Source organism: Sinocyclocheilus grahami, unplaced genomic scaffold (genome assembly GCF_001515645.1).
Source record: "Sinocyclocheilus grahami isolate Dianchi unplaced genomic scaffold, SAMN03320097.WGS_v1.1 scaffold844.1, whole genome shotgun sequence".
NCBI classification, from domain to species: domain Eukaryota; kingdom Metazoa; phylum Chordata; class Actinopteri; order Cypriniformes; family Cyprinidae; genus Sinocyclocheilus; species Sinocyclocheilus grahami.
In genome coordinates, this window is record NW_015506023.1 from 408,778 (window position 1) to 432,246 (window position 23,469).

The following is a 23,469-nucleotide window of genomic DNA, read 5'->3' on the forward strand; positions in this document are numbered from 1 at the left end:
ACTTCAGAAGCTCCAGGCACGTGAACAAAAGCGCCAATCTCATTGGTAAGCCAGTTTTTAATGTGGCGCGTCAAACCAAAAAAACAACGATTTTACGCCTCGCGTTTTGCCCGTCGGTGTGCACGCTGTAGACTTATATCTTATTATAGATAGTTCATACTTTTTATTATGTACATAAATGGAACAACGTGAAAAGATTTAGATTGTTGTGAACCCCTTTTTTTCTGACTTTTGATTATAACTCCAGTATAAGTCCAGTACAAACATTGCTTCTGCTTAGAGCCTCGTACACACCAGGACGATTATCGTGTGCGCTTATCGCCGACGTTTTTCAATGCGTCTTTTGTGTTCATCATGCGATTTTCATTGGCAATGAGCCGAGTGAATGTGGAAATTCACTCCCTGACATTAGATGGCGCTTAATGAAAAACAGAAATACCCCCGGTATGCATCGAATCTATTTGATCTGCAATTCCTCTCCATAACAACTCCCTCTTATCGAGATTTTTCATAAAGCCCTTTGTGTTCAGACACCAATGAGACCAGCAGCTCTACATTCATCATGCCTTGATGCATCTTCTTGGTCTACTTACTTCCTCTTCGTTGTTAGGTATCAATGTGTGCTCGGCAAGACCGTTTTGTGCTTGAGCGCCACCATGTTGTGTTTTACTGTAACTGTAACTTCAGAAGCTCCAGGCACGTGAACAAAAGCGCCAATCTCATTGGTCGGCCAGTTTTTAATGTGGCGCGTCAAACCAAAAAAACAAAGATTTTACGCCTCGCGTTTTGCCCGTCGGTGTGCACGCTCACATTGGCGCCCTTTGTTTAGTCACGAGGCGTTAAACGTCGGCGATGATTGGTCCCGGCATCTTCTTGGTCTACTTACTTCCTCTTCGTTGTTAGGTATCAATGTGTGCTCGGCAAGACCGTTTTGTGCTTGAGCGCCACCATGTTGTGTTTTACTGTAACTGTAACTTCAGAAGCTCCAGGCACGTGAACAAAAGCGCCAATCTCATTGGTCGGCCAGTTTTTAATGTGGCGCGTCAAACCAAAAAAACAAAGATTTTACGCCTCGCGTTTTGCCCGTCGGTGTGCACGCTCACATTGGCGCCCTTTGTTTAGTCACGAGGCGTTAAACGTCAGCGATGATTGGTCCCAGTGTGAACAAGCCTTAACAGTGCTCAGTTTGACCCTTGCAGCCTTCTAAGGCATGGCTTTTGAAGTCTGCATCCTTCGAAGGATGCAGCCCCTGAATTGGGACATGGGTATAGGTTTGATTTTCAGGTGTTTGATTAGGGATGGAGCTAAAATTTGCAGGACAGTGGCCCCTCAGGACCGGAGTTGCCCGTCCCTGATCTAGTCCAATACCAGGCCTTTAAGACCAAGATCGTGACACTTAGACAGATGCTGAGGAGCCACTAGAATTCTTTCAAATTCTCTGTAATGGTGAATATACTTTGTCGACTTGTAGTTGAGGTCATCTGTACTGTAGTTCTTCAAAGACTCAGAACTATACTTTTTAAATTGAGACCCCAAAATTTGGAATGATGTAAATGTTTATTCTTTGTTTTCATTGTTCTGTCTGTTGTTTGTCTGTACTTGTGTCTCTCTTCTGTATTGAGGAATAAGGGAGGGTGAGATGAATATGACTGTGGAGAAACAAAAATGTTTGTTCATCTGGAGTGGATTAGAGTATGTGAAGAGACAGAGAGAAAACCTGCAGTTAAAAAGACCGAAGCAGAACGTCAGCGTGTGAGTCAGGTTTTCCCCACATTGTAGCGACCGAATGTCCCCTCAAGGCTAATAAAACATGAAATAAGCTAGGTTACGGGGAGCAGCCAACGGTCCCCATGAGGAAAACAGCTTGATAAACATACTAAATAACGTCTTAATGAAAATATAAAAGTGCAGAAAGGTTTTTGTAAGGCTTAGGTTTTGGGTGTAGAGGCTGGGTTAGAGGACAGAAAATATACTATAAAAACAATAAAAAGTCAAAGGAATTTCCCCCAACATGATAGCAAAATTGTGTGTCTTCTGTTTTAGTAAAAAAAACTTAAGCGATTTCTGAGAAATGCTGTTGATATTTGAAATCACCAAAACAAACACACCCATACCCAAAAGGATCTCACCTCTATCTTGATAGCTCCGCCCCCAAATTTATGAGCATGATATGCAACAATGGCACCTCCCCCGTAACGAATGGACACGCCCCTTACTGGTGATTAACTACAAGTGTGTTTTGGTGCTCGGCCCGATCGACTTTCCACAGTGTTTCACAGAAATCTCTTACTGCACCTTATCTTACATACCTTAGAGCATATTATAGCAATGATATGCTTTCAGAGTACACACATACATAATACAGTGTTTTGGAACTACTTATTGCAACTTACTCTATTTATGTTTAAGTGATACTAAATTAGATTTGACATCTTGAAAGTAAAATGTTAAACATTTGAGTGCTTTCTCAACCCCTTTAATGGCACTTCAGCATAGCTATGTATCTAAAATTGTCATAATTTATAATGCACCTGATAAATATTTAAAGTATATGACTGCTTGATCCATTAAAAAAACGTTGCATTTCACACATTTCATTCTTGCATTAATGCTCTTCAATAAATTTTTTTTTCTACTAAAATGCACTTTAATGAAACTATGCTCTGAAACATTTTATTTGAAATGTCATATTAATACCCATCCATCCACCCATCCATTCTCCAAACCACATCAGATGCATGATAATACAATCTCATGTTCATATAACACTACTATTAACTATTATTCAACTACTGGTCAAACCAAAAAAACAAAGATTTTACGCCTCGCGTTTTGCCCGTCGGTGTGCACGCTCACATTGGCGCCCTTTGTTTAGTCACGAGGCGTTAAACGTCGGCGATGATTGGTCCCGGTGTGAACAAGCCTTAACAGTGCTCAGTTTGACCCTTGCAGCCTTCTAAGGCATGGCTTTTGAAGTCTGCATCCTTCGAAGGATGCAGCCCCTGAATTGGGACATGGGTATAGGTTTGATTTTCAGGTGTTTGATTAGGGATGGAGCTAAAATTTGCAGGACAGTGGCCCCTCAGGACCGGAGTTGCCCGTCCCTGATCTAGTCCAATACCAGGCCTTTAAGACCAAGATCGTGACACTTAGACAGATGCTGAGGAGCCACTAGAATTCTTTCAAATTCTCTGTAATGGTGAATATACTTTGTCGACTTGTAGTTGAGGTCATCTGTACTGTAGTTCTTCAAAGACTCAGAACTATACTTTTTAAATTGAGACCCCAAAATTTGGAATGATGTAAATGTTTATTCTTTGTTTTCATTGTTCTGTCTGTTGTTTGTCTGTACTTGTGTCTCTCTTCTGTATTGAGGAATAAGGGAGGGTGAGATGAATATGACTGTGGAGAAACAAAAATGTTTGTTCATCTGGAGTGGATTAGAGTATGTGAAGAGACAGAGAGAAAACCTGCAGTTAAAAAGACCGAAGCAGAACGTCAGCGTGTGAGTCAGGTTTTCCCCACATTGTAGCGACCGAATGTCCCCTCAAGGCTAATAAAACATGAAATAAGCTAGGTTACGGGGAGCAGCCAACGGTCCCCATGAGGAAAACAGCTTGATAAACATACTAAATAACGTCTTAATGAAAATATAAAAGTGCAGAAAGGTTTTTGTAAGGCTTAGGTTTTGGGTGTAGAGGCTGGGTTAGAGGACAGAAAATATACTATAAAAACAATAAAAAGTCAAAGGAATTTCCCCCAACATGATAGCAAAATTGTGTGTCTTCTGTTTTAGTAAAAAAAACTTAAGCGATTTCTGAGAAATGCTGTTGATATTTGAAATCACCAAAACAAACACACCCATACCCAAAAGGATCTCACCTCTATCTTGATAGCTCCGCCCCCAAATTTATGAGCATGATATGCAACAATGACACCTCCCCCGTAACGAATGGACACGCCCCTTACTGGTGATTAACTACAAGTGTGTTTTGGTGCTCGGCCCGATCGACTTTCCACAGTGTTTCACAGAAATCTCTTACTGCACCTTATCTTACATACCTTAGAGCATATTATAGCAATGATATGCTTTCAGAGTACACACATACATAATACAGTGTTTTGGAACTACTTATTGCAACTTACTCTATTTATGTTTAAGTGATACTAAATTAGATTTGACATCTTGAAAGTAAAATGTTAAACATTTGAGTGCTTTCTCAACCCCTTTAATGGCACTTCAGCATAGCTATGTATCTAAAATTGTCATAATTTATAATGCACCTGATAAATATTTAAAGTATATGACTGCTTGATCCATTAAAAAACGTTGCATTTCACACATTTCATTCTTGCATTAATGCTCTTCAATAAAAAAATTTTTCTACTAAAATGCACTTTAATGAAACTATGCTCTGAAACATTTTATTTGAAATGTCATATTAATACCCATCCATCCACCCATCCATTCTCCAAACCACATCAGATGCATGATAATACAATCTCATGTTCATATAACACTACTATTAACTATTATTCAACTACTGTGTTATTTTTATTAGTCAGTTTTTTTCAGACTATTATTCATCAAATGCTCAGTGAACTTCTAGTCCGCTTTGATTTAACTAAACTCAGACACTGCCTCTCATGCGTCCTCAGGAAATACATCACTTCCATTTGTGTGAGCTTAGATGAGGGGTTTTTCTCACCTTTGTCCAAATCTAATCATTAATGAATGCAGTGTGTGTGTGTGTGTGTGTGTGTGTGTTCAGGCTTGGCGGTATGTCAGTGCATCTTCACACTGATGGGGAATACATCTTGACATTTCAGACAGGAGTGCATGAAAAACACGCTGCACGCCTGAAAGAGACCAATAGAAAGCTGCTTGGTTTGAAACTGACTTCTGTGTAAGTGGTGCTACATATATATTTCAAAATAAGCATTTGAATTGTTGAATATTAAGCAGAACATAATTATTTGTCATTGCAAAAACGAAAACAGAGCAAGCTTATGGACACTGGGACCCTCGGGCCCCCTTTAGAGCTCCTAGTAGCAATAAATGCTGTCACACACTGTTTGCCATTTTGAAGTTGTGGAAACAAGACATGCTGAGAAATGTGTTTGGTGTGAAACAGACATATGAGCTGCTATGAGCAGTTGGAGTTTGTTTGGCTCATCCATCTGCTTTTTTTTTTTTTTTTGGCCGCCTGTCTTTGTTGTAGTAAAGCACAAAGTGTTGTATATTGCTGCCGCTCTGCCTCACTCGCTCAGGGTGGGTGAATCAGTGAAGCGGGCCGGGCCGGGCTCTGCTGGGGGACAGATTGAGCTCCCCCCCGGTGGGCCGCAGGGGACAGAGACCCAGCCAAGGCCCCTGGCAGAGCCACCTTCCTGTTTGCTCACTCATACCTGACCTGCTCAACAGCACTTCCACTCCCTGAGCGCTGCACGCTGAGATGAGCTCGAGGACGAGGGGAATATCACAGGAAAGAGCTGATACAAAGACTCTGATGAACCGTGATAAAGCCAAGAGATGAAGTCAGGATTAAGTAGGGCTGGGCAATTTCAAATTTATGTCGATGACGATGATAAATTCTGGACATTTCTACTCGATATGGATTAATCTAAGAGCAGAAATAAATATGGCTGCATGTTCTGCGTGTCTCTGTGAACGAGTGCTCTAGTTTTGTTTACTGACAGTGTTTTCTGTCACTGCATCTCAATATATAAGGACACTCACACACAATCTTCATCTCCAGAGCTGCTCTGAGAGTCACTTCAGCTGCTTTACACAGTTTCATAAAAAAAAAAAAAAAACTACCATCAAATTCACACTGAAACTCAAGATCATCATGACAGACCGCCAAAATAAAAGTTTGGATTAAATTAAAGAAATGATGACAGAAATATATTACTATTGTATACTAAAATGCATGTCTCAAATAATAATAATAATAATAATAATAAATATATATATATATATATATAAAAAATATATGATAATTCTTTATATATATATATATAAAGTAAATAATATTATTATTATTTTTTTTTTTTTTTTCGAAGTAGAGAAAGTTTGACTTGGGAACCTTATATAAATGTTTGTTTACTTGTGTGTAAGTTATGTGTGTGTATTTTATTTTTATCCTTAATTTGTGAAGCACTTTGGGCAAAAAAGTTGCATTTAAATGTGGTATATAAATAAATGAAGTTGAAGTATGTGTGTGTATATATATATGTGTGTGTGTGTGTGTGTGTGTGTGTATTTATTTATTTTATTTTATTTTAAAGGTTACAGACTTTACAATTGACAAAAGCCTTCATCACTGCAATCATATTCGGGTCTCATAAAATTGGTAGAACATATATTTAAGTTATTTTACTGGTTTACTGGTATGGGAACAAACTCTTTTATACTGATGTTTGGTTAGACGATGGTTTCCTCAGCGGTCCGGGAATTTAGGTCAGCATGATGCAATCATAGCTGAAGAGTCAGTAACTGGCCTCCTAAACAAGATTAAACAGTCTTAGCCGTAGCCTGCTAGAAATGATGATGGATGGAGATATGAGGAGGAGGTCTTTAGCTGAGCTTTCATGTGAAATGCATCAATATATTCCTGAATTATGCAGCTAAAGAAGCCTTTTGAATGTTGAAACCTTACATTTCAAATGATATTGCTACTGATTTGAGCGCATTTAAATAAAATCTAGACCTCATACATAACTTTTGCATGATGCCAGGAGGGATACAGAGAAGGGGCATGACTATAAACCATCCTCCTAAAAATGTAAATTTATTTAAATGTAAAATTATTAATATTTTAAACTTTGCACTTGTATTATGGCCTACAGTACATGCATTTTTCCCCATTTTTTTTCATCATCACCCTCACAGCTCATAACATTTCCCTTTTACCATGTTTTCATGTAATTTTTTCCTGTCTGCTTCCGTCTTTAGAGTGACCGCACCAGTGGGCATATTAGGAATCTGCAGTGTATTGTGCCTTCAGGAAGTGTACATTTTAGCTAAACATCCAAATCTTAACAGAAAGAAAATGTTTGACAATCTGGTAATTATTCAACATCTTTTTACCTAGTTGTTTACCAGCAATAAATAATTACCAAAAGTATGTTATAATGGTTCATCTACATAGAAGCCATTATTATTCCTTGTTTTTATGCATTATACACTGAAAAAAAACTGAACTTGTTACAACTGAACTGAACTGAATTTGTTACAAATGTATTAGTTTGTTTCAAATTATATTTAATTTAATTTTTGGTTCTACTGTAAATTTTTTATTTGATATTAATTAAAATATTTGTTTCCAAAGATAAAAATAAAAATATTATTTATTATAAAAAAAACAATCTTTCTCTTTAAACACAAACCAAAATGTTACTTAATTTAGGTCAACGTAATATATTTATAATATATTTTTACAACTTAATTTCACTATAAACAAAAGCTAAATTAGTTATAATATGAAAGTAGTATATTCGATAAATAAAAAGTAAAAAAAAGGTAAAGACAAAACTAAAACCATTTTGTTAGTCAATGTTTCAGTTTATTTACTATAAATAAATACAAGAATATTGTCTTTGAAAGACCTTAAAGTTCATTGCGATTGTCTTTTTACTGTATATGCATCATCTTTTCTGTTATGTTCTAATAAAAAAAGAAGCCATATGAAAATTCACTTTAAATAAATGACACTGTTGTTTTTCTTTTTTTTTCTCCAGTGCATTAGAGTTAGGGCCCTTAAATGACTCTAGACTGTTATGCTTAAAAATATAATAATGAGATATTAATAATTCATTTTACAGGTTTGCTTTTTCAGTGTTTGTTTACTGTCAATCAGCTCTGGAAATGAGCATGATATCATGGAGGAGCACCTTTGCTTAACTGTTGGATGGAGCAACAGCAGCTATTCTGAACTATTAAAATGCATTATTCCATTTCCAAGCACTCATAAATCTGATGTCAAAAGTGTTTCCAGCTGTGCAGAGTGGCTGCTTTGAGAGCTACATACACTGTATGCTTAAAAAAATCCTGCACCAACGTCAGCTCATAAGATGGAGGTCTTCCTCTGTACAAGTGTCAGGATGTTGGACGGTGATGCTCAGGAAGGCTTTGGCAAGCCAACAAAGACAGACCCTCAGCTGTAGGGTGTAGGTTTTCAGGGCCAGCGTCCCCTTTGGCAGGCACACAGAGGCCGCTGCTGTGAGCCGGGGATGAGAACCCATGAGACTCTGGCTTTTATTTACTCTGGCGGCTAGCGTCCTGCACATTTCTCGTCTGAGTGAAGGAAGGAAAAAACAAGACAAGTAAGAGAGACAAAAACAGGCTTTCATTTTGCCCTGACTCTGATCCCATCAGTCAGTGTTCACACTCTTGTCTGTGAGCACTAGACAAGCCTGGCATGGATCTTGAAAAGTGTTAAATCACAATTGGAGTGCATCTACTTACTGTATATATTTCATTGTATTACATCTGTGTTAACATTGCAACAGAGCATTGTTCATATTTTAGTTCAGAATGTTACAAACTGTGCAGTCAATAGGACAGGCAGAATTAGTCAGAATGTGTATCTTGGGCTGAGCTGCGTAAAGCTGTGTGTTTGGAGGAACAGCAGGTCAACCTGCATTGTTATCTGTTTCCTGAAGATATGCTGCCAAGGGTTAGGTGCTCATAAATGCATGTTACTGTGGCAGGTAAAAACAATGGAAGAAACATGAATATGTGAGTTGGTTGCTTGAAGATGTCTCATAAATCCTAGCCATTTCCCCTGGTTTTTCTCTTTCCCAGCAAAGCCTCGTGGCAGTTTATTGGTTGGCAATTCACTCCATTATTTAAAGGGATATGGACAAAAATTGGGTTGATGGGTTGTCTGAAAAACTAGTTAGTTTTAAGCAAGGCCTGTATAATTACTGTAGGTTACATTATGTCCTCCAGCCCCTGATCAGATGTGTTTATCGTAAACTAAAATATAGAAGTGACCTTTTATTTTGTTAAACTATAACTTTCTAAATGCAGTCTTGAATGCAGAATGATGCTGTTGAGTGTACGCTTGAACTCATGGGGTGATCCTTGATCCGCATGCAAAAGTTCATAACTGAAATATTCTGAGTGCACAGCATCCTACAGTTTGATGCTTTTTAATATTGCATCTATTTTAATGTGGTCATTTGTCTGTTCTGACAGACACCTGGGAGTGGATACCACACTATAACAAAACAACACCAGAATCCAGAAAATATGAAGTCTTAATATGTGTGTGTGTGTGTGTGTGTGTGTGTTTTAACCTACTTATTTCATGGGGTGTACTTACTTTTTCACACCAGGCATTTTCAAGTCGAAAATTGTTGTTGTTGAATTGTTGAAGGTGGGGAATATGTACAGAAGTGGTGCATTGATGGCTGTGGTGGATGCTTTAAATGCAAATAATTAAGAGAATAAACAGTTTAGTTTTAGTCATTCCCAGTGCTGACTATTAGCAAATATTAACTGAGTTTAATCTACAAATATCAAACTTAATAGTTGACCTCACTGTCATCCAGCAGCCAACTTGTTGATTAGTTGACCAACTTGGCCGTTTTTTATATTGAAGCAAGGGAATTTCTGTGGCTGGTCACCTTTTAAATTTGATTTAAAACACTGTTGGGTATGTAATTCAAGTAAATCTCATGCACAGAGCAAATTATTAAAAACATGACTGAACTTTGTGTTAAAGTCATGTTTATTTCTATAGGACACATCAAGATATACATGGTTTAAAATCAGATTTAGAGAAATATTGCATACAAATAAGAGCAGTTTATGGGGCACATATATATTTTTTGACCCACATTGACACCCAGGTCAACTGGCTGTTTCTTTAAACACACATCACAGCTTCAGTGAAGCAGGGGTCAGTGAAGTATCAGTTAATCTCGAAATCTTTATTATACAACATACTAAAACAAGTCTATGACTAATGCATAATGACTATTTTTTACTGAAAGAAATGAAGGCAGACATGCAAATCAAATATATTTTCTGTGGGAACTCATGGTAGATGATAGTTTGAAAGACTAGCATACTTAGAGTAGCATTAATTATTTGTACACAAGCAAATATTATTTGAATGCATGAATAGTTGACCTCACTGTCGTCCAGCAGCCAACTTGTTGATTAGTTGACCAACTTGGCCGTTTTTTATATTGAAGCAAGGGAATTTCTGTGGCTGGTCACCTTTTAAATTTGATTTAAAACACTGTTGGGTATGTAATTCAAGTAAATCTCATGCACAGAGCAAATTATTAAAAACATGACTGAACTTTGTGTTAAAGTCATGTTTATTTCTATAGGACACATCAAGATATACATGGTTTAAAATCAGATTTAGAGAAATATTGCATACAAATAAGAGCAGTTTATGGGGCACATATATATTTTTTGACCCACATTGACACCCAGGTCAACCGGCTGTTTCTTTAAACACACATCACAGCATCAGTGAGGCAGGGGTCAGTGAAATATCAGTTAATCTCAAAATCTTTATTATACAACATACTAAAACAAGTCTATGACTAATGCATAATGACTATTTTTTACTGAAAGAAATGAAGGCAGACATGCAAATCAAATATATTTTCTGTGGGAACTCATGGTGGGTGATAGTTTGAAAGACTAGCATACTTAGAGTAGCATTAATTATTAGTACACAAGCAAATATTATTTGAATACATGGTGTAATCGACCTTGCCTTGTTGTCTAACTCTACCACACAAAAGCAAATTTAATTATGAACGGAGAGATGTCTCACAAATACAGTTTGTTAGAAGACAGACATCTTGTTGTATCTGTGTACCACCAAACAGTAAAAAGGTAATGCATTCTGTCTTATCTTCTGGGTGTTTTTGACAGATGGAACTGATATAGAAGATGACCCATCCTGCTCTTGGCCTACATCGTCGCCATCTAGTAAAGACCACACTTCTCCAGGCCATGTCGATGACTATGAATATGGTGAGGATAAAGGAGGTGCAGGCCTACCCTACCCATGCCAGTTTTGTGCAAAATCCTTCAGTCGCCTGAGCTTCCTTAAGTGCCACGAGCAGAGTCACAGAGATAAACTTCCCTTCAGCTGCACATACTGCAGTCACTTGTTCAAGCACAAGCGCAGCCGTGACCGACACATCAAGCTTCACACTGGTGACAAAAAGTACCACTGTGGAGACTGTGACTCTGCTTTCTCACGCAGTGACCACCTAAAGATCCATATGAAAGCGCACGCTGCCAACAAGCCCCATAAATGCCCAGTGTGCCACCGAGGGTTCTTGTCCACCAACTCGCTTCATGGACACATGCAGGTGCATGAACGTGGGAAGGATGGAGCGAATACAAGGTCCCCTCAAGAGTGGAGGTTAAAAGAGACGCGCAAATGCAGCCGCTGTGAAGAGGGTTTCAACATGCCTGAGGAACTGCAGAAGCACATTGCAGAAAGCCACCCAGAGTGCTCTTCTCCTGTAGGAGGGAGTCTTGAACCTGGTCTACAGTGCATCTACTGCCACGAGCCATTTGGTGATGAAGGAACGCTTCTGAGCCACATTGATCAGGTGCATGGGAGAGATAGAAAGATTAACACATGCACTGTGTGCTCTGAGCAATTCCCCACTGTAGAGGAGCTGTACACTCACATGGAAATCCACCAACTTCCAGAGTCCAGCAATAGCCCCTCTGTGTTGCCCGTAGGTTATACTTCTGTTTCAAGCACTACACCAGACTCTAATCTTTCTGTTGACAGTTCGACCATGGTGGAAGCCGCTTCTACAGTGCCCAAGACACACGGGAGAAGAAAGAGGGCCACTCATAATAACATGTATAGGCGATCTGCCAAACAGCCAAAAATCGAATACAGCTGCATTTACTGTAACAAACAAGTTTTCTCAAGCCTTGCTGTGCTGCAGATTCATCTTAAGACCAAACATGTTGACAAGCCAGAGCAGGCTCATACTTGCCAATTTTGCCTGGAAATCCTTCCATCGCTTTGTAATTTGAACGAGCACCTGAAACAGATCCACAATGCCAAGAATCCCGCAGATGTACTGGCTAACCTGTCAGATGACCTGTTGCAGTGCAATTTCTGCCCAGAGGTGCTTGGAGATCTTAATGCTCTGCAAGAGCACATACGATGCTCCCATGGCTTTCCTAATCCAGTCACCAAAGAAAGCAATGCATTCTTTTGCCCCAAGTGCTTTATGGGATTTTTGACTGAGGCCACTCTAGAAGAACATGTCAGACAGACTCATTGTGACTCTGGAAGCGTGCAGTTTGATTCTCCTCTAGCGGTCACTCCAAAAGATCCCATTGTGGAGATCTACTCCTGCTCTTACTGTACCAACTCCCCCATTTTTAACAGTGTCATGAAGCTTAACAAGCACATAAAGGAGAACCACAAGAACATCCCTCTTGCTCTGAATTATATCAACAATGGGAGAAGATCTCTGCGAGTCCTCAGCCCATCATCTCCAGTCTCTGTAGAACAGGCTTCACTATTCAAACAGAACAGCACTTCCTTATGTTCAAGTGAGTTCATTTGTAACCAGTGTGGTGCTAAGTACACCAGCTTAGACCTTTTCCAGACACACCTGAAGACCCACCTTGATGGCATCGTGCCACAGCTAACCTGTCCACAGTGCAACAATGACTTTCCTAACCAGGAGTCTCTTCTGAAACATGTGACTGTTCATTTCACCATCATGTCCACATACTATATCTGTGAAAGCTGTGACAAGCAATTCACATCTGTGGATGACTTGCAGAAGCACCTTCTGGATATGCACACCTTTGTGTTTTTTCGCTGTACTCTTTGCCAGGAAGTGTTTGACTCTAAAGTGTCAACTCAACTCCATCTTGCAGTGAAGCACAGTAATGAGAAAAAGGTATACCGATGTACTTCTTGCAACTGGGATTTCAGGCATGAGGCTGACCTTCAAATGCATGTCAAACATAGTCACCTTGAAAATCAGGGTTGTTCACACCGTTGCATCTTTTGTGGTGAGTCCTTTGGTACAGAAGTAGAGCTGCAGTGTCATATTACCACCCATAGCAAGAAGTACAATTGTCACTTTTGCAGTAAAGCCTTCCATGCTGTTTATCTGCTTGAACGTCACCTTTGTGAAAAGCACTGTGTGTCTGAGGGAAAGACCCAGAATTGCAACACCAATGGATCCATGTCTGGTAGCGGTGATTCAGTTGCCAAAGATGATGGAGACTTACAGGCCTTTCTGACCAACAGCCACGGAGGCACTGGAGCGGGGGAGTCTCATAACAGTCGGGATGGCAGCGAAGAAGACTTTGATACCTCAGAGGTCATGTATAGCTGTGACATCTGTGGTGCATCCTATACCATGGAGTCCCTCCTAACCAATCACCAATTTCGTGACCATAACATTCGACCAGGAGAGAGTGCTATCCACAAAAGAAAGGCAGAAATGATGAAGGGAAACCACAAATGCAACGTCTGCTCTAGAACATTCTTCTCGGAGGGAGGACTTCGGGAGCACATGCAAACGCACTTAGGACCTGTTAAACACTACATGTGTCCCATTTGTGGAGAGCGCTTCCCTTCCCTACTTACTCTGACAGAACACAAGGTCACTCACAGCAAAAGCCTGGACACTGGAAGCTGTCGGATCTGCAAATTACCTCTGCAGAGTGAGGCAGACTTCCTGGAGCATTGTCAGATGCATCCAGATTTGCGCAATTCTTTGACTGGCTTCCGCTGTGTGGTCTGCATGCAGACTGTCACCTCAACTCTAGAACTCAAGATCCACGGTACCTTTCACATGCAAAAGACTGGAGCGGCATCTACAAATCAACCAACTGCATACTCAGCTGCCACAGAATTTCAACACAGTCAAAGTCAGAAAGTCGTCAAGTGTGCTGCATGTCTCAAAGAGTTCCACTCTAAGCAGGACTTGGTAAAACTTGACATTAATGGTTTGACATATGGTCTTTGCACGCTGTGTGTCAATACTGCTGGTAGCAAGAGCTTTACTCTAAATGGAGGGAAACTGTTGCACCAAGGAGCTCAAGCCCCAATGGGTCCTGTTGCTGGATGGACCCAAGGGGAGAGCCTTAGCCCTGGTCCTGTGAAGGGAAAGGCTGTCTATTCTTCCTCATCATCTTCATCAGTATCACCCTCTATTTTCAAGACCCGCTGTTCCAGTTGCAATGTTAAATTCGAGTCAGAGGCAGTCGACCTTGCCTTGTTGTCTAACTCTACCACACAAAAGCAAATTTAATTATGAACGGAGAGATGTCTCACAAATACAGTTTGTTAGAAGACAGACATCTTGTTGTATCTGTGTACCACCAAACAGTAAAAAGGTAATGCATTCTGTCTTATCTTCTGGGTGTTTTTGACAGATGGAACTGATATAGAAGATGACCCATCCTGCTCTTGGCCTACATCGTCGCCATCTAGTAAAGACCACACTTCTCCAGGCCATGTCGATGACTATGAATATGGTGAGGATAAAGGAGGTGCAGGCCTACCCTACCCATGCCAGTTTTGTGCAAAATCCTTCAGTCGCCTGAGCTTCCTTAAGTGCCACGAGCAGAGTCACAGAGATAAACTTCCCTTCAGCTGCACATACTGCAGTCACTTGTTCAAGCACAAGCGCAGCCGTGACCGACACATCAAGCTTCACACTGGTGACAAAAAGTACCACTGTGGAGACTGTGACTCTGCTTTCTCACGCAGTGACCACCTAAAGATCCATATGAAAGCGCACGCTGCCAACAAGCCCCATAAATGCCCAGTGTGCCACCGAGGGTTCTTGTCCACCAACTCGCTTCATGGACACATGCAGGTGCATGAACGTGGGAAGGATGGAGCGAATACAAGGTCCCCTCAAGAGTGGAGGTTAAAAGAGACGCGCAAATGCAGCCGCTGTGAAGAGGGTTTCAACATGCCTGAGGAACTGCAGAAGCACATTGCAGAAAGCCACCCAGAGTGCTCTTCTCCTGTAGGAGGGAGTCTTGAACCTGGTCTACAGTGCATCTACTGCCACGAGCCATTTGGTGATGAAGGAACGCTTCTGAGCCACATTGATCAGGTGCATGGGAGAGATAGAAAGATTAACACATGCACTGTGTGCTCTGAGCAATTCCCCACTGTAGAGGAGCTGTACACTCACATGGAAATCCACCAACTTCCAGAGTCCAGCAATAGCCCCTCTGTGTTGCCCGTAGGTTATACTTCTGTTTCAAGCACTACACCAGACTCTAATCTTTCTGTTGACAGTTCGACCATGGTGGAAGCCGCTTCTACAGTGCCCAAGACACACGGGAGAAGAAAGAGGGCCACTCATAATAACATGTATAGGCGATCTGCCAAACAGCCAAAAATCGAATACAGCTGCATTTACTGTAACAAACAAGTTTTCTCAAGCCTTGCTGTGCTGCAGATTCATCTTAAGACCAAACATGTTGACAAGCCAGAGCAGGCTCATACTTGCCAATTTTGCCTGGAAATCCTTCCATCGCTTTGTAATTTGAACGAGCACCTGAAACAGATCCACAATGCCAAGAATCCCGCAGATGTACTGGCTAACCTGTCAGATGACCTGTTGCAGTGCAATTTCTGCCCAGAGGTGCTTGGAGATCTTAATGCTCTGCAAGAGCACATACGATGCTCCCATGGCTTTCCTAATCCAGTCACCAAAGAAAGCAATGCATTCTTTTGCCCCAAGTGCTTTATGGGATTTTTGACTGAGGCCACTCTAGAAGAACATGTCAGACAGACTCATTGTGACTCTGGAAGCGTGCAGTTTGATTCTCCTCTAGCGGTCACTCCAAAAGATCCCATTGTGGAGATCTACTCCTGCTCTTACTGTACCAACTCCCCCATTTTTAACAGTGTCATGAAGCTTAACAAGCACATAAAGGAGAACCACAAGAACATCCCTCTTGCTCTGAATTATATCAACAATGGGAGAAGATCTCTGCGAGTCCTCAGCCCATCATCTCCAGTCTCTGTAGAACAGGCTTCACTATTCAAACAGAACAGCACTTCCTTATGTTCAAGTGAGTTCATTTGTAACCAGTGTGGTGCTAAGTACACCAGCTTAGACCTTTTCCAGACACACCTGAAGACCCACCTTGATGGCATCGTGCCACAGCTAACCTGTCCACAGTGCAACAATGACTTTCCTAACCAGGAGTCTCTTCTGAAACATGTGACTGTTCATTTCACCATCATGTCCACATACTATATCTGTGAAAGCTGTGACAAGCAATTCACATCTGTGGATGACTTGCAGAAGCACCTTCTGGATATGCACACCTTTGTGTTTTTTCGCTGTACTCTTTGCCAGGAAGTGTTTGACTCTAAAGTGTCAACTCAACTCCATCTTGCGGTGAAGCACAGTAATGAGAAAAAGGTATACCGATGTACTTCTTGCAACTGGGATTTCAGGCATGAGGCTGACCTTCAAATGCATGTCAAACATAGTCACCTTGAAAATCAGGGTTGTTCACACCGTTGCATCTTTTGTGGTGAGTCCTTTGGTACAGAAGTAGAGCTGCAGTGTCATATTACCACCCATAGCAAGAAGTACAATTGTCACTTTTGCAGTAAAGCCTTCCATGCTGTTTATCTGCTTGAACGTCACCTTTGTGAAAAGCACTGTGTGTCTGAGGGAAAGACCCAGAATTGCAACACCAATGGATCCATGTCTGGTAGCGGTGATTCAGTTGCCAAAGATGATGGAGACTTACAGGCCTTTCTGACCAACAGCCACGGAGGCACTGGAGCGGGGGAGTCTCACAACAGTCGGGATGGCAGCGAAGAAGACTTTGATACCTCAGAGGTCATGTATAGCTGTGACATCTGTGGTGCGTCCTATACCATGGAGTCCCTCCTAACCAATCACCAATTTCGTGACCATAACATTCGACCAGGAGAGAGTGCTATCCACAAAAGAAAGGCAGAAATGATGAAGGGAAACCACAAATGCAACGTCTGCTCTAGAACATTCTTCTCGGAGGGAGGACTTCGGGAGCACATGCAAACGCACTTAGGACCTGTTAAACACTACATGTGTCCCATTTGTGGAGAGCGCTTCCCTTCCCTACTTACTCTGACAGAACACAAGGTCACTCACAGCAAAAGCCTGGACACTGGAAGCTGTCGGATCTGCAAATTACCTCTGCAGAGTGAGGCAGACTTCCTGGAGCATTGTCAGATGCATCCAGATTTGCGCAATTCTTTGACTGGCTTCCGCTGTGTGGTCTGCATGCAGACTGTCACCTCAACTCTAGAACTCAAGATCCACGGTACCTTTCACATGCAAAAGACTGGAGCGGCATCTACAAATCAACCAACTGCATACTCAGCTGCCACAGAATTTCAACACAGTCAAAGTCAGAAAGTCGTCAAGTGTGCTGCATGTCTCAAAGAGTTCCACTCTAAGCAGGACTTAGTAAAACTTGACATTAATGGTTTGACATATGGTCTTTGCACGCTGTGTGTCAATACTGCTGGTAGCAAGAGCTTTACTCTAAATGGAGGGAAACTGTTGCACCAAGGAGCTCAAGCCCCAATGGGTCCTGCTGCTGGATGGACCCAAGGGGAGAGCCTTAGCCCTGGTCCTGTGAAGGGAAAGGCTGTCTATTCTTCCTCATCATCTTCATCAGTATCACCCTCTATTTTCAAGACCCGCTGTTCCAGTTGCAATGTTAAATTCGAGTCAGAGGCAGAGCTTCAAGCACACCTGCAGACAGTGCACAGAGACCAAACACCAGAAGCTGCTCTTTTACGGACCCCCGATGGCTCCCCCATGTCACGAGTTAGCCCAAGCCAAAGTGACGAGGTAAGATGTGGCTTACAGCAATCATACAGTGCATGCTCAGTACATTTGCCGTCAGTACATTAATAGTGATAGTTATTGTTGCTAAGGATTTTTATTGGGTAGTACCATTTACATGATTAAAAAGGAGGGATACACTTTGTTGTGATGGTCCCATTTAGACATTCTGTTGACTAGACGTATCTTTGCAACTGCATGTCAACTAACTCTGCTTGGTGGTCTCAGGGGACCATCAGAATAAAGTGTTACCAAGAGGAGTGAAAAAACACTTTTATAAGGGACATGTACAAGAGTACAAGGCACGTGTATTTTCTTGTTTCAGCATCATTGTCCAACACTATTAATTTCTACTTGGAATTTATTTTTTCCCACTGTTTAGAAGAAGACTTACCAGTGCATCAAGTGTCAGATGGTCTTCTACAGTAAATGGGACATTCAGATCCATGTGGCCAATCATATGCTAGGTAAGACTGTTTTAATTGGATCTGTAAGAAATGGTTAAACATTTGTTTAAGTCAATGTCAATTTTGGGTATTGCTGTCAAGTGTGACCATGTAACTTGTTTCCCACTTGGTTCCTTTTATTTATTACACCTTTAATAATATTACTGGAATATGTCTCTTGTATACAGTCAAGGCTAAATCAGGGTTGAAATGCGGTGAAATTCAGTTTGAGCATTTGGTAAGAATGTTACAGAGAACAAAGTTTCAGGGTGGTATGCTTTATGTCAGGAAATTAACATAATTAGTCAGGGTCTACAGTATGCGGTTATCTTCTCTCCTGTTCTTTATTCATTACGCTTATTCATTCTTATTCATGATTTGGTGTGTTTTATGGAAAGAAAATGTGTCAGAACAGAATTGCCTCTGTGCTTGAGAGAAGCATGTTCCATTTTTTTCAATAGATATAGAAGCTTTCAATTTTCAATTGGTTCTACTGAAGCAGGTTCTGTTGCAGTCTCCCAACAAGTTTGTGTAAATCTGGACAGTAATTCCCACTCAACCAGCATGTGCCAAAACTGCAAAGAGAAAAAACAAAGGCCTGATTTGAGAAGCTTTAAATATCTTTTCCCTTGGAAAAAGGGCACACTTTCTCCTGTTAATGGCCATCTGTAAAGATGCAGAGAAACAGGGGGCCGGGGGTTATCTGTGCTCAGCTGTCAGTGTTATTAGGCTATGTAATGGAGCAGACGCTATGCTCTTCTGGGTGTTGTTTCTAAGCACGTGTCTCTGCTTTATTGCCATCGATAACTCTAAATATGTAGAGAATGGCATGCTATTAAACATGAGCACAAAAGCCAGTAGGTCCTTGTAACCTGGCCTTGTGGTTCGTAAATGTAGAAAGGGAGATTTGATTCACGGTCATTAATATTGCTGATTTCCACAGAGACATCTTCCAGAAGGCAATCAGATAAGGTAAGGAGGTGGAGGTAGGTGTGAACTGGACAGTAGGGACTGGTCTTGGCCACAGGAGCCCTGAGACACCTGCAGATAGAAACTCATAGCTTGAACGGCCCAAATCCAGATTTGCTGTTTAGTTGGCTAGTCTTTTGTTGAAGATGTAGAAAGGCTTCTGCACCAATGAGGAGACTGATGGTTTGACTTACTTGCATGATCCAGCCAATAACATTTGATTTGTCAACATAACCCCAACGTATTTCTGATTATATGAGATCAGCCAAAAGGAAAGAGGGCAAATTTCCATCATCCTCTAAAGCTTTCGCCAAGTTGGTGGGCCACCTTCTCAAGGACGGTCACACATGGGCATCCTGCATGTGGCATGAAGTGGGGGTGGCTGATTACAGTGGCTCACGCTCAGGCAGCAAACACATCCAGCCTTGTGTCGCTCCGATGGACAGCGGGGAGCGAATGGCCTGGGCGGCACAGCCAGAGGAAGGTGGGTGAGGTGGATGGCAGAGAGCAGTTGGTGCAGGCTTGGAGCAGTTTAGGATGCACATTTGTTGTCCAGCAGGCCACTCTGTGTGAAGCAGCGCTGTGGGCTGAAGTCATGCTGAAAGGAGAGAGGAGAAAATCTTCTGAATAAAGAAGAGGGAGTGGATAAACAGAGCAGTGGTGTATCTTAATACACCATCTTATTTTCAGCTAACTGCATTTAATAAATATTTAAACTGTAATACATTTTTACTAACATAAAAAATGTATAATAGTAAACATGCACTTCAGTGTCCGAAAACATTACATTCAGTTCTTATTCATTCATATTATTTTAAAGTACAGTATAATATTTCCATAATAAATGCCCTCTTTAAATCTGTGCTGAAGTGTTTTTTTTCTTTCACAAGGACACACAGCAACTGTTACACATGGCTTGATATGTATTCTATATATTTGTAGGGGTCTCTGTGTTTGTGGCATTTCTGGAGCTTGGCTCAGTTTGGTTTCTCTTGTTTTTCTTATTGCTTTTGGCCCCCTGGGCTCTGCTGGTGAACAGGATGCTGATTAGTGAACTCTCTCATTGAAGTCCTTCATGATGCCCTCTGGCTGCAGTCATGGAACCCTGTGGAGTGTTCCAGAGTGTTCTAATAAGATTCAGGTGCTTCAAAACAGTGGGCACATGCCAGATCTGCACCATGGTTTAAAACTGTCCTATCTATAAAATAAATCAACACCTTGAGATGAACATCATCTGAATACTCCATGGAGCTTTATATTCAGATATACCAGAATGTTTATTAAAGCAACTTAGTCTTTATTATGATTGTTTTTATGCTAATGCTTTTTTTATATCTGTCAAGTTGAGTTGGAACGGTGCAGTTGGCTTGTAACAAACATCGATATCAGTTTGTACATGCATATATGTACAGTATTGTAAGCAAATATTTTTATACAAACCATATCACCATTATAGATAGAAAGATAGATAGATGCCAGTATTTTGTTAAGAATTTTCTCTTCACCTATTATCTTAGCCACTAGCACTTTTTTAAAGTGGCTCAGCGTTCTTTGTTTCTTCTGACAGAGATTTTATTGTTTAACCTTGTTCCAGATGTAGACTTTTAACTAAAATAAATACAAAGTTCTATCATGAAACTCTAGATGGCGCAGGCCAATAGGTTCTAACTGATATAATCTGATATAATTACATCATCATTCACATGACACAGCTGACTGGTTTCTTTTCACATCAGCAGCTAATGAGCTTGCTGTTCAACATTCAAATACTCAGCTAGTGCTTGCTGTGATAGTTGAAACCCTCCACCTTCCCCAGCTCCACCTGTACAGATCTGCTACGGGCTGATTTCATGTATGTTATATATGGGGTGATTTCATATATGTTATATGTGCAGCAGCAGTATTTCTTACATGCTCACAGCAGCATGTCTGTGGATGTATTGGCAGTAGTAAGTGTCGGTACTTGCTCTGCCACAACAGCAGCAGCATAGAAGGTTATTATCATATAACTCAGTCACTAAAATATCTTTACTGTGCATCATTTTCAACCAAGCAATTTTTTCTAAATGTGTTAAAAGACAACTGTCATAAATTTTAGTCAAAAGTTTAGTTACATTATTATCAGTTCCACCATTGAACACTGTGTACATACAGTAATTATACATAGTTTGAACACTGTTTCAAAATATTTAGTTTCTGATTTTTTGTAGAGGTTTTTGTTGGTGGTGTTGAAATGCTCTTGAAAGAGGACCATCAGCATTTCATTACCCATGTTGCCTCGCACCTCTCCCCACCCCACACAGACACCTTGAGACTCAAACCTTAAACACTCTCTTTCTATGATTAATTTTTTACGTTTCTAATTACTAATTAACTTGAGAGATTTCTAATGTAGTCCTCCTTCACTGAGGTGCATGGAGGACAACAGGTCATTAGCTTCAATAATGAATGTGGATGCTGCAGGTAATGGCCTGTGATATGCCCACACTGACAGCTGTACTCACAAGACAAAGGTTTGTGTGAAATACAGTGAGGGGGATACACAAGGAGCTCAGATCTTTTATGTGTTGACGTGAAAGGTTTATCCAATGTTTGTGTTTGTGTGTGTTTTATTGAGCAGACATATTTAGACACATTTTATTATTAGTGTGTGTGTGTGTGTGTTTTATTGAGCAGACATATCTATCTATCTATCTATCGTGTGTGTTTGTGTAGATAGCATATATAATGCATTCTGTAGGATTTTTGTGTATGTGTTTATTATTAGTGTGTGTGTGTGTGTGTTTTATTGAGCAGACATATCTATCTATCTATCTATCTATCTATCGTGTGTGTTTGTGTAGATAGCATATATAATGCATTCTGTAGGATTTTTGTGTATGTATGGCTGTAAGTGGTTTTAAATGTTTTAATAAATTTAGAATAATTTAAGTAATAACTTTCATTTATTGATGAATCATTGATATATCACACGATAGCTCACACCTTCCACCTCTTTACTGCAATAAACATTTTGATTGGGTTTAGAATTTCCAAAGGCCTTTGTTGTTATAATATCTTTCATCTTAAAATATTCACTTCTGAAACACGTATCTAGACAAACATTCCACAGAACAAAACATTACTGTGGAAAAAGTGTATGTTCATTTGGGAAATCATTTAGAACTTAAAGTCATTTTCAAGGTTCACCAGCGTGGCATGCTCAGCATTTCCCATCATTAAGAGCATGAAGTGTTAATTGCAGTTTGATCTCATTAGTGATTAGAGTCATTTTCTTTGAGCATCTGAACCTCTCTGATGAAGACTCCTCTTGCTTCTTAATGGCAGCGTTGCCTGCCGGTGTCTGCAAACTCCGCCGACTTTGGGGAAACATGCTTACGCTGTAATGATTATTATCATTAAGAAATATGAAAGTGCCAAGCATTTGTGACCCAGCTGTTCATTAAAGCAGAGATTTTTTGTAGCTGGAGTCAGAGCATCCACTCATGAGCAGACCTCCACCTGCGCAAAGTCCATCTCTGTCCACATGACACCATTAGCTCTCTTCTTTGACCTCCACAATAGTTCGCTCTATGTCTGTCTGTAGGTTGTTGGTGAAGCTAGAAGGGATTTCATTTAGTTCATGTAATATTATCAACATCATAATTTGTTCTGAATAAACATCACTCCATTTTTGTGTTGTATGTATTTTTGTTATTTGGATGTGAATGGAAATATTTGCCCTTCCAACTCTAGTGTTCATTTTTAAAATGAAACAGAAACATCTGTACTTACAGTATAATTATTGTCAAACTTCAAGTCATCTGCTGTGAGCAAAGTCTGTTATTTTTCTTTGTAGTTGATATTAGTTGAGTATCTATCTATAGGCTTATCTAATATCTGTCTTTGTCCTTTTAACATTTACGTTGGAACGCAGGAACCTCGTTAAAACAATGCCAAGTTAAAAATTGATCTTGCAAATTCACCTTGTGACCCCCTGCATTATTTTATGTTGGGCTTTGTTTAGGTGTTTTCAAATAGAAAAAATGCATCCTGTGTGAACACTTTTTAAAATGTGTGCAATTGACTAATCAACTAGTCATTTACTCCACTAACCAACTGTTATATTCTGAAAAATTATAGTTTATACTTATAGGTTATAAGTGAAGAAGAGCTCTACTATCACTCCATTGTCTATTCATACTAACACAAGATCATT

At 40.4% G+C, this 23,469-nt stretch overlaps 1 protein-coding gene across 1 annotated transcript in view; it reads left to right on the top strand.

Moving 5' to 3' along the window:
• The window catches only part of LOC107562851 (zinc finger protein 521-like), a 64,135-nt gene that overhangs the window by 23,141 nt on the left and 17,525 nt on the right, over positions 1-23,469 (top strand). The window contains exons 5-7 of the mRNA XM_016247593.1: positions 10,907-14,238; positions 17,746-17,862; positions 18,239-18,323. Coding sequence (XP_016103079.1) covers positions 10,907-14,238; positions 17,746-17,862; positions 18,239-18,323 — 3,534 coding nt within the window. The remainder of the gene's footprint in view (positions 1-10,906; positions 14,239-17,745; positions 17,863-18,238; positions 18,324-23,469) is intronic.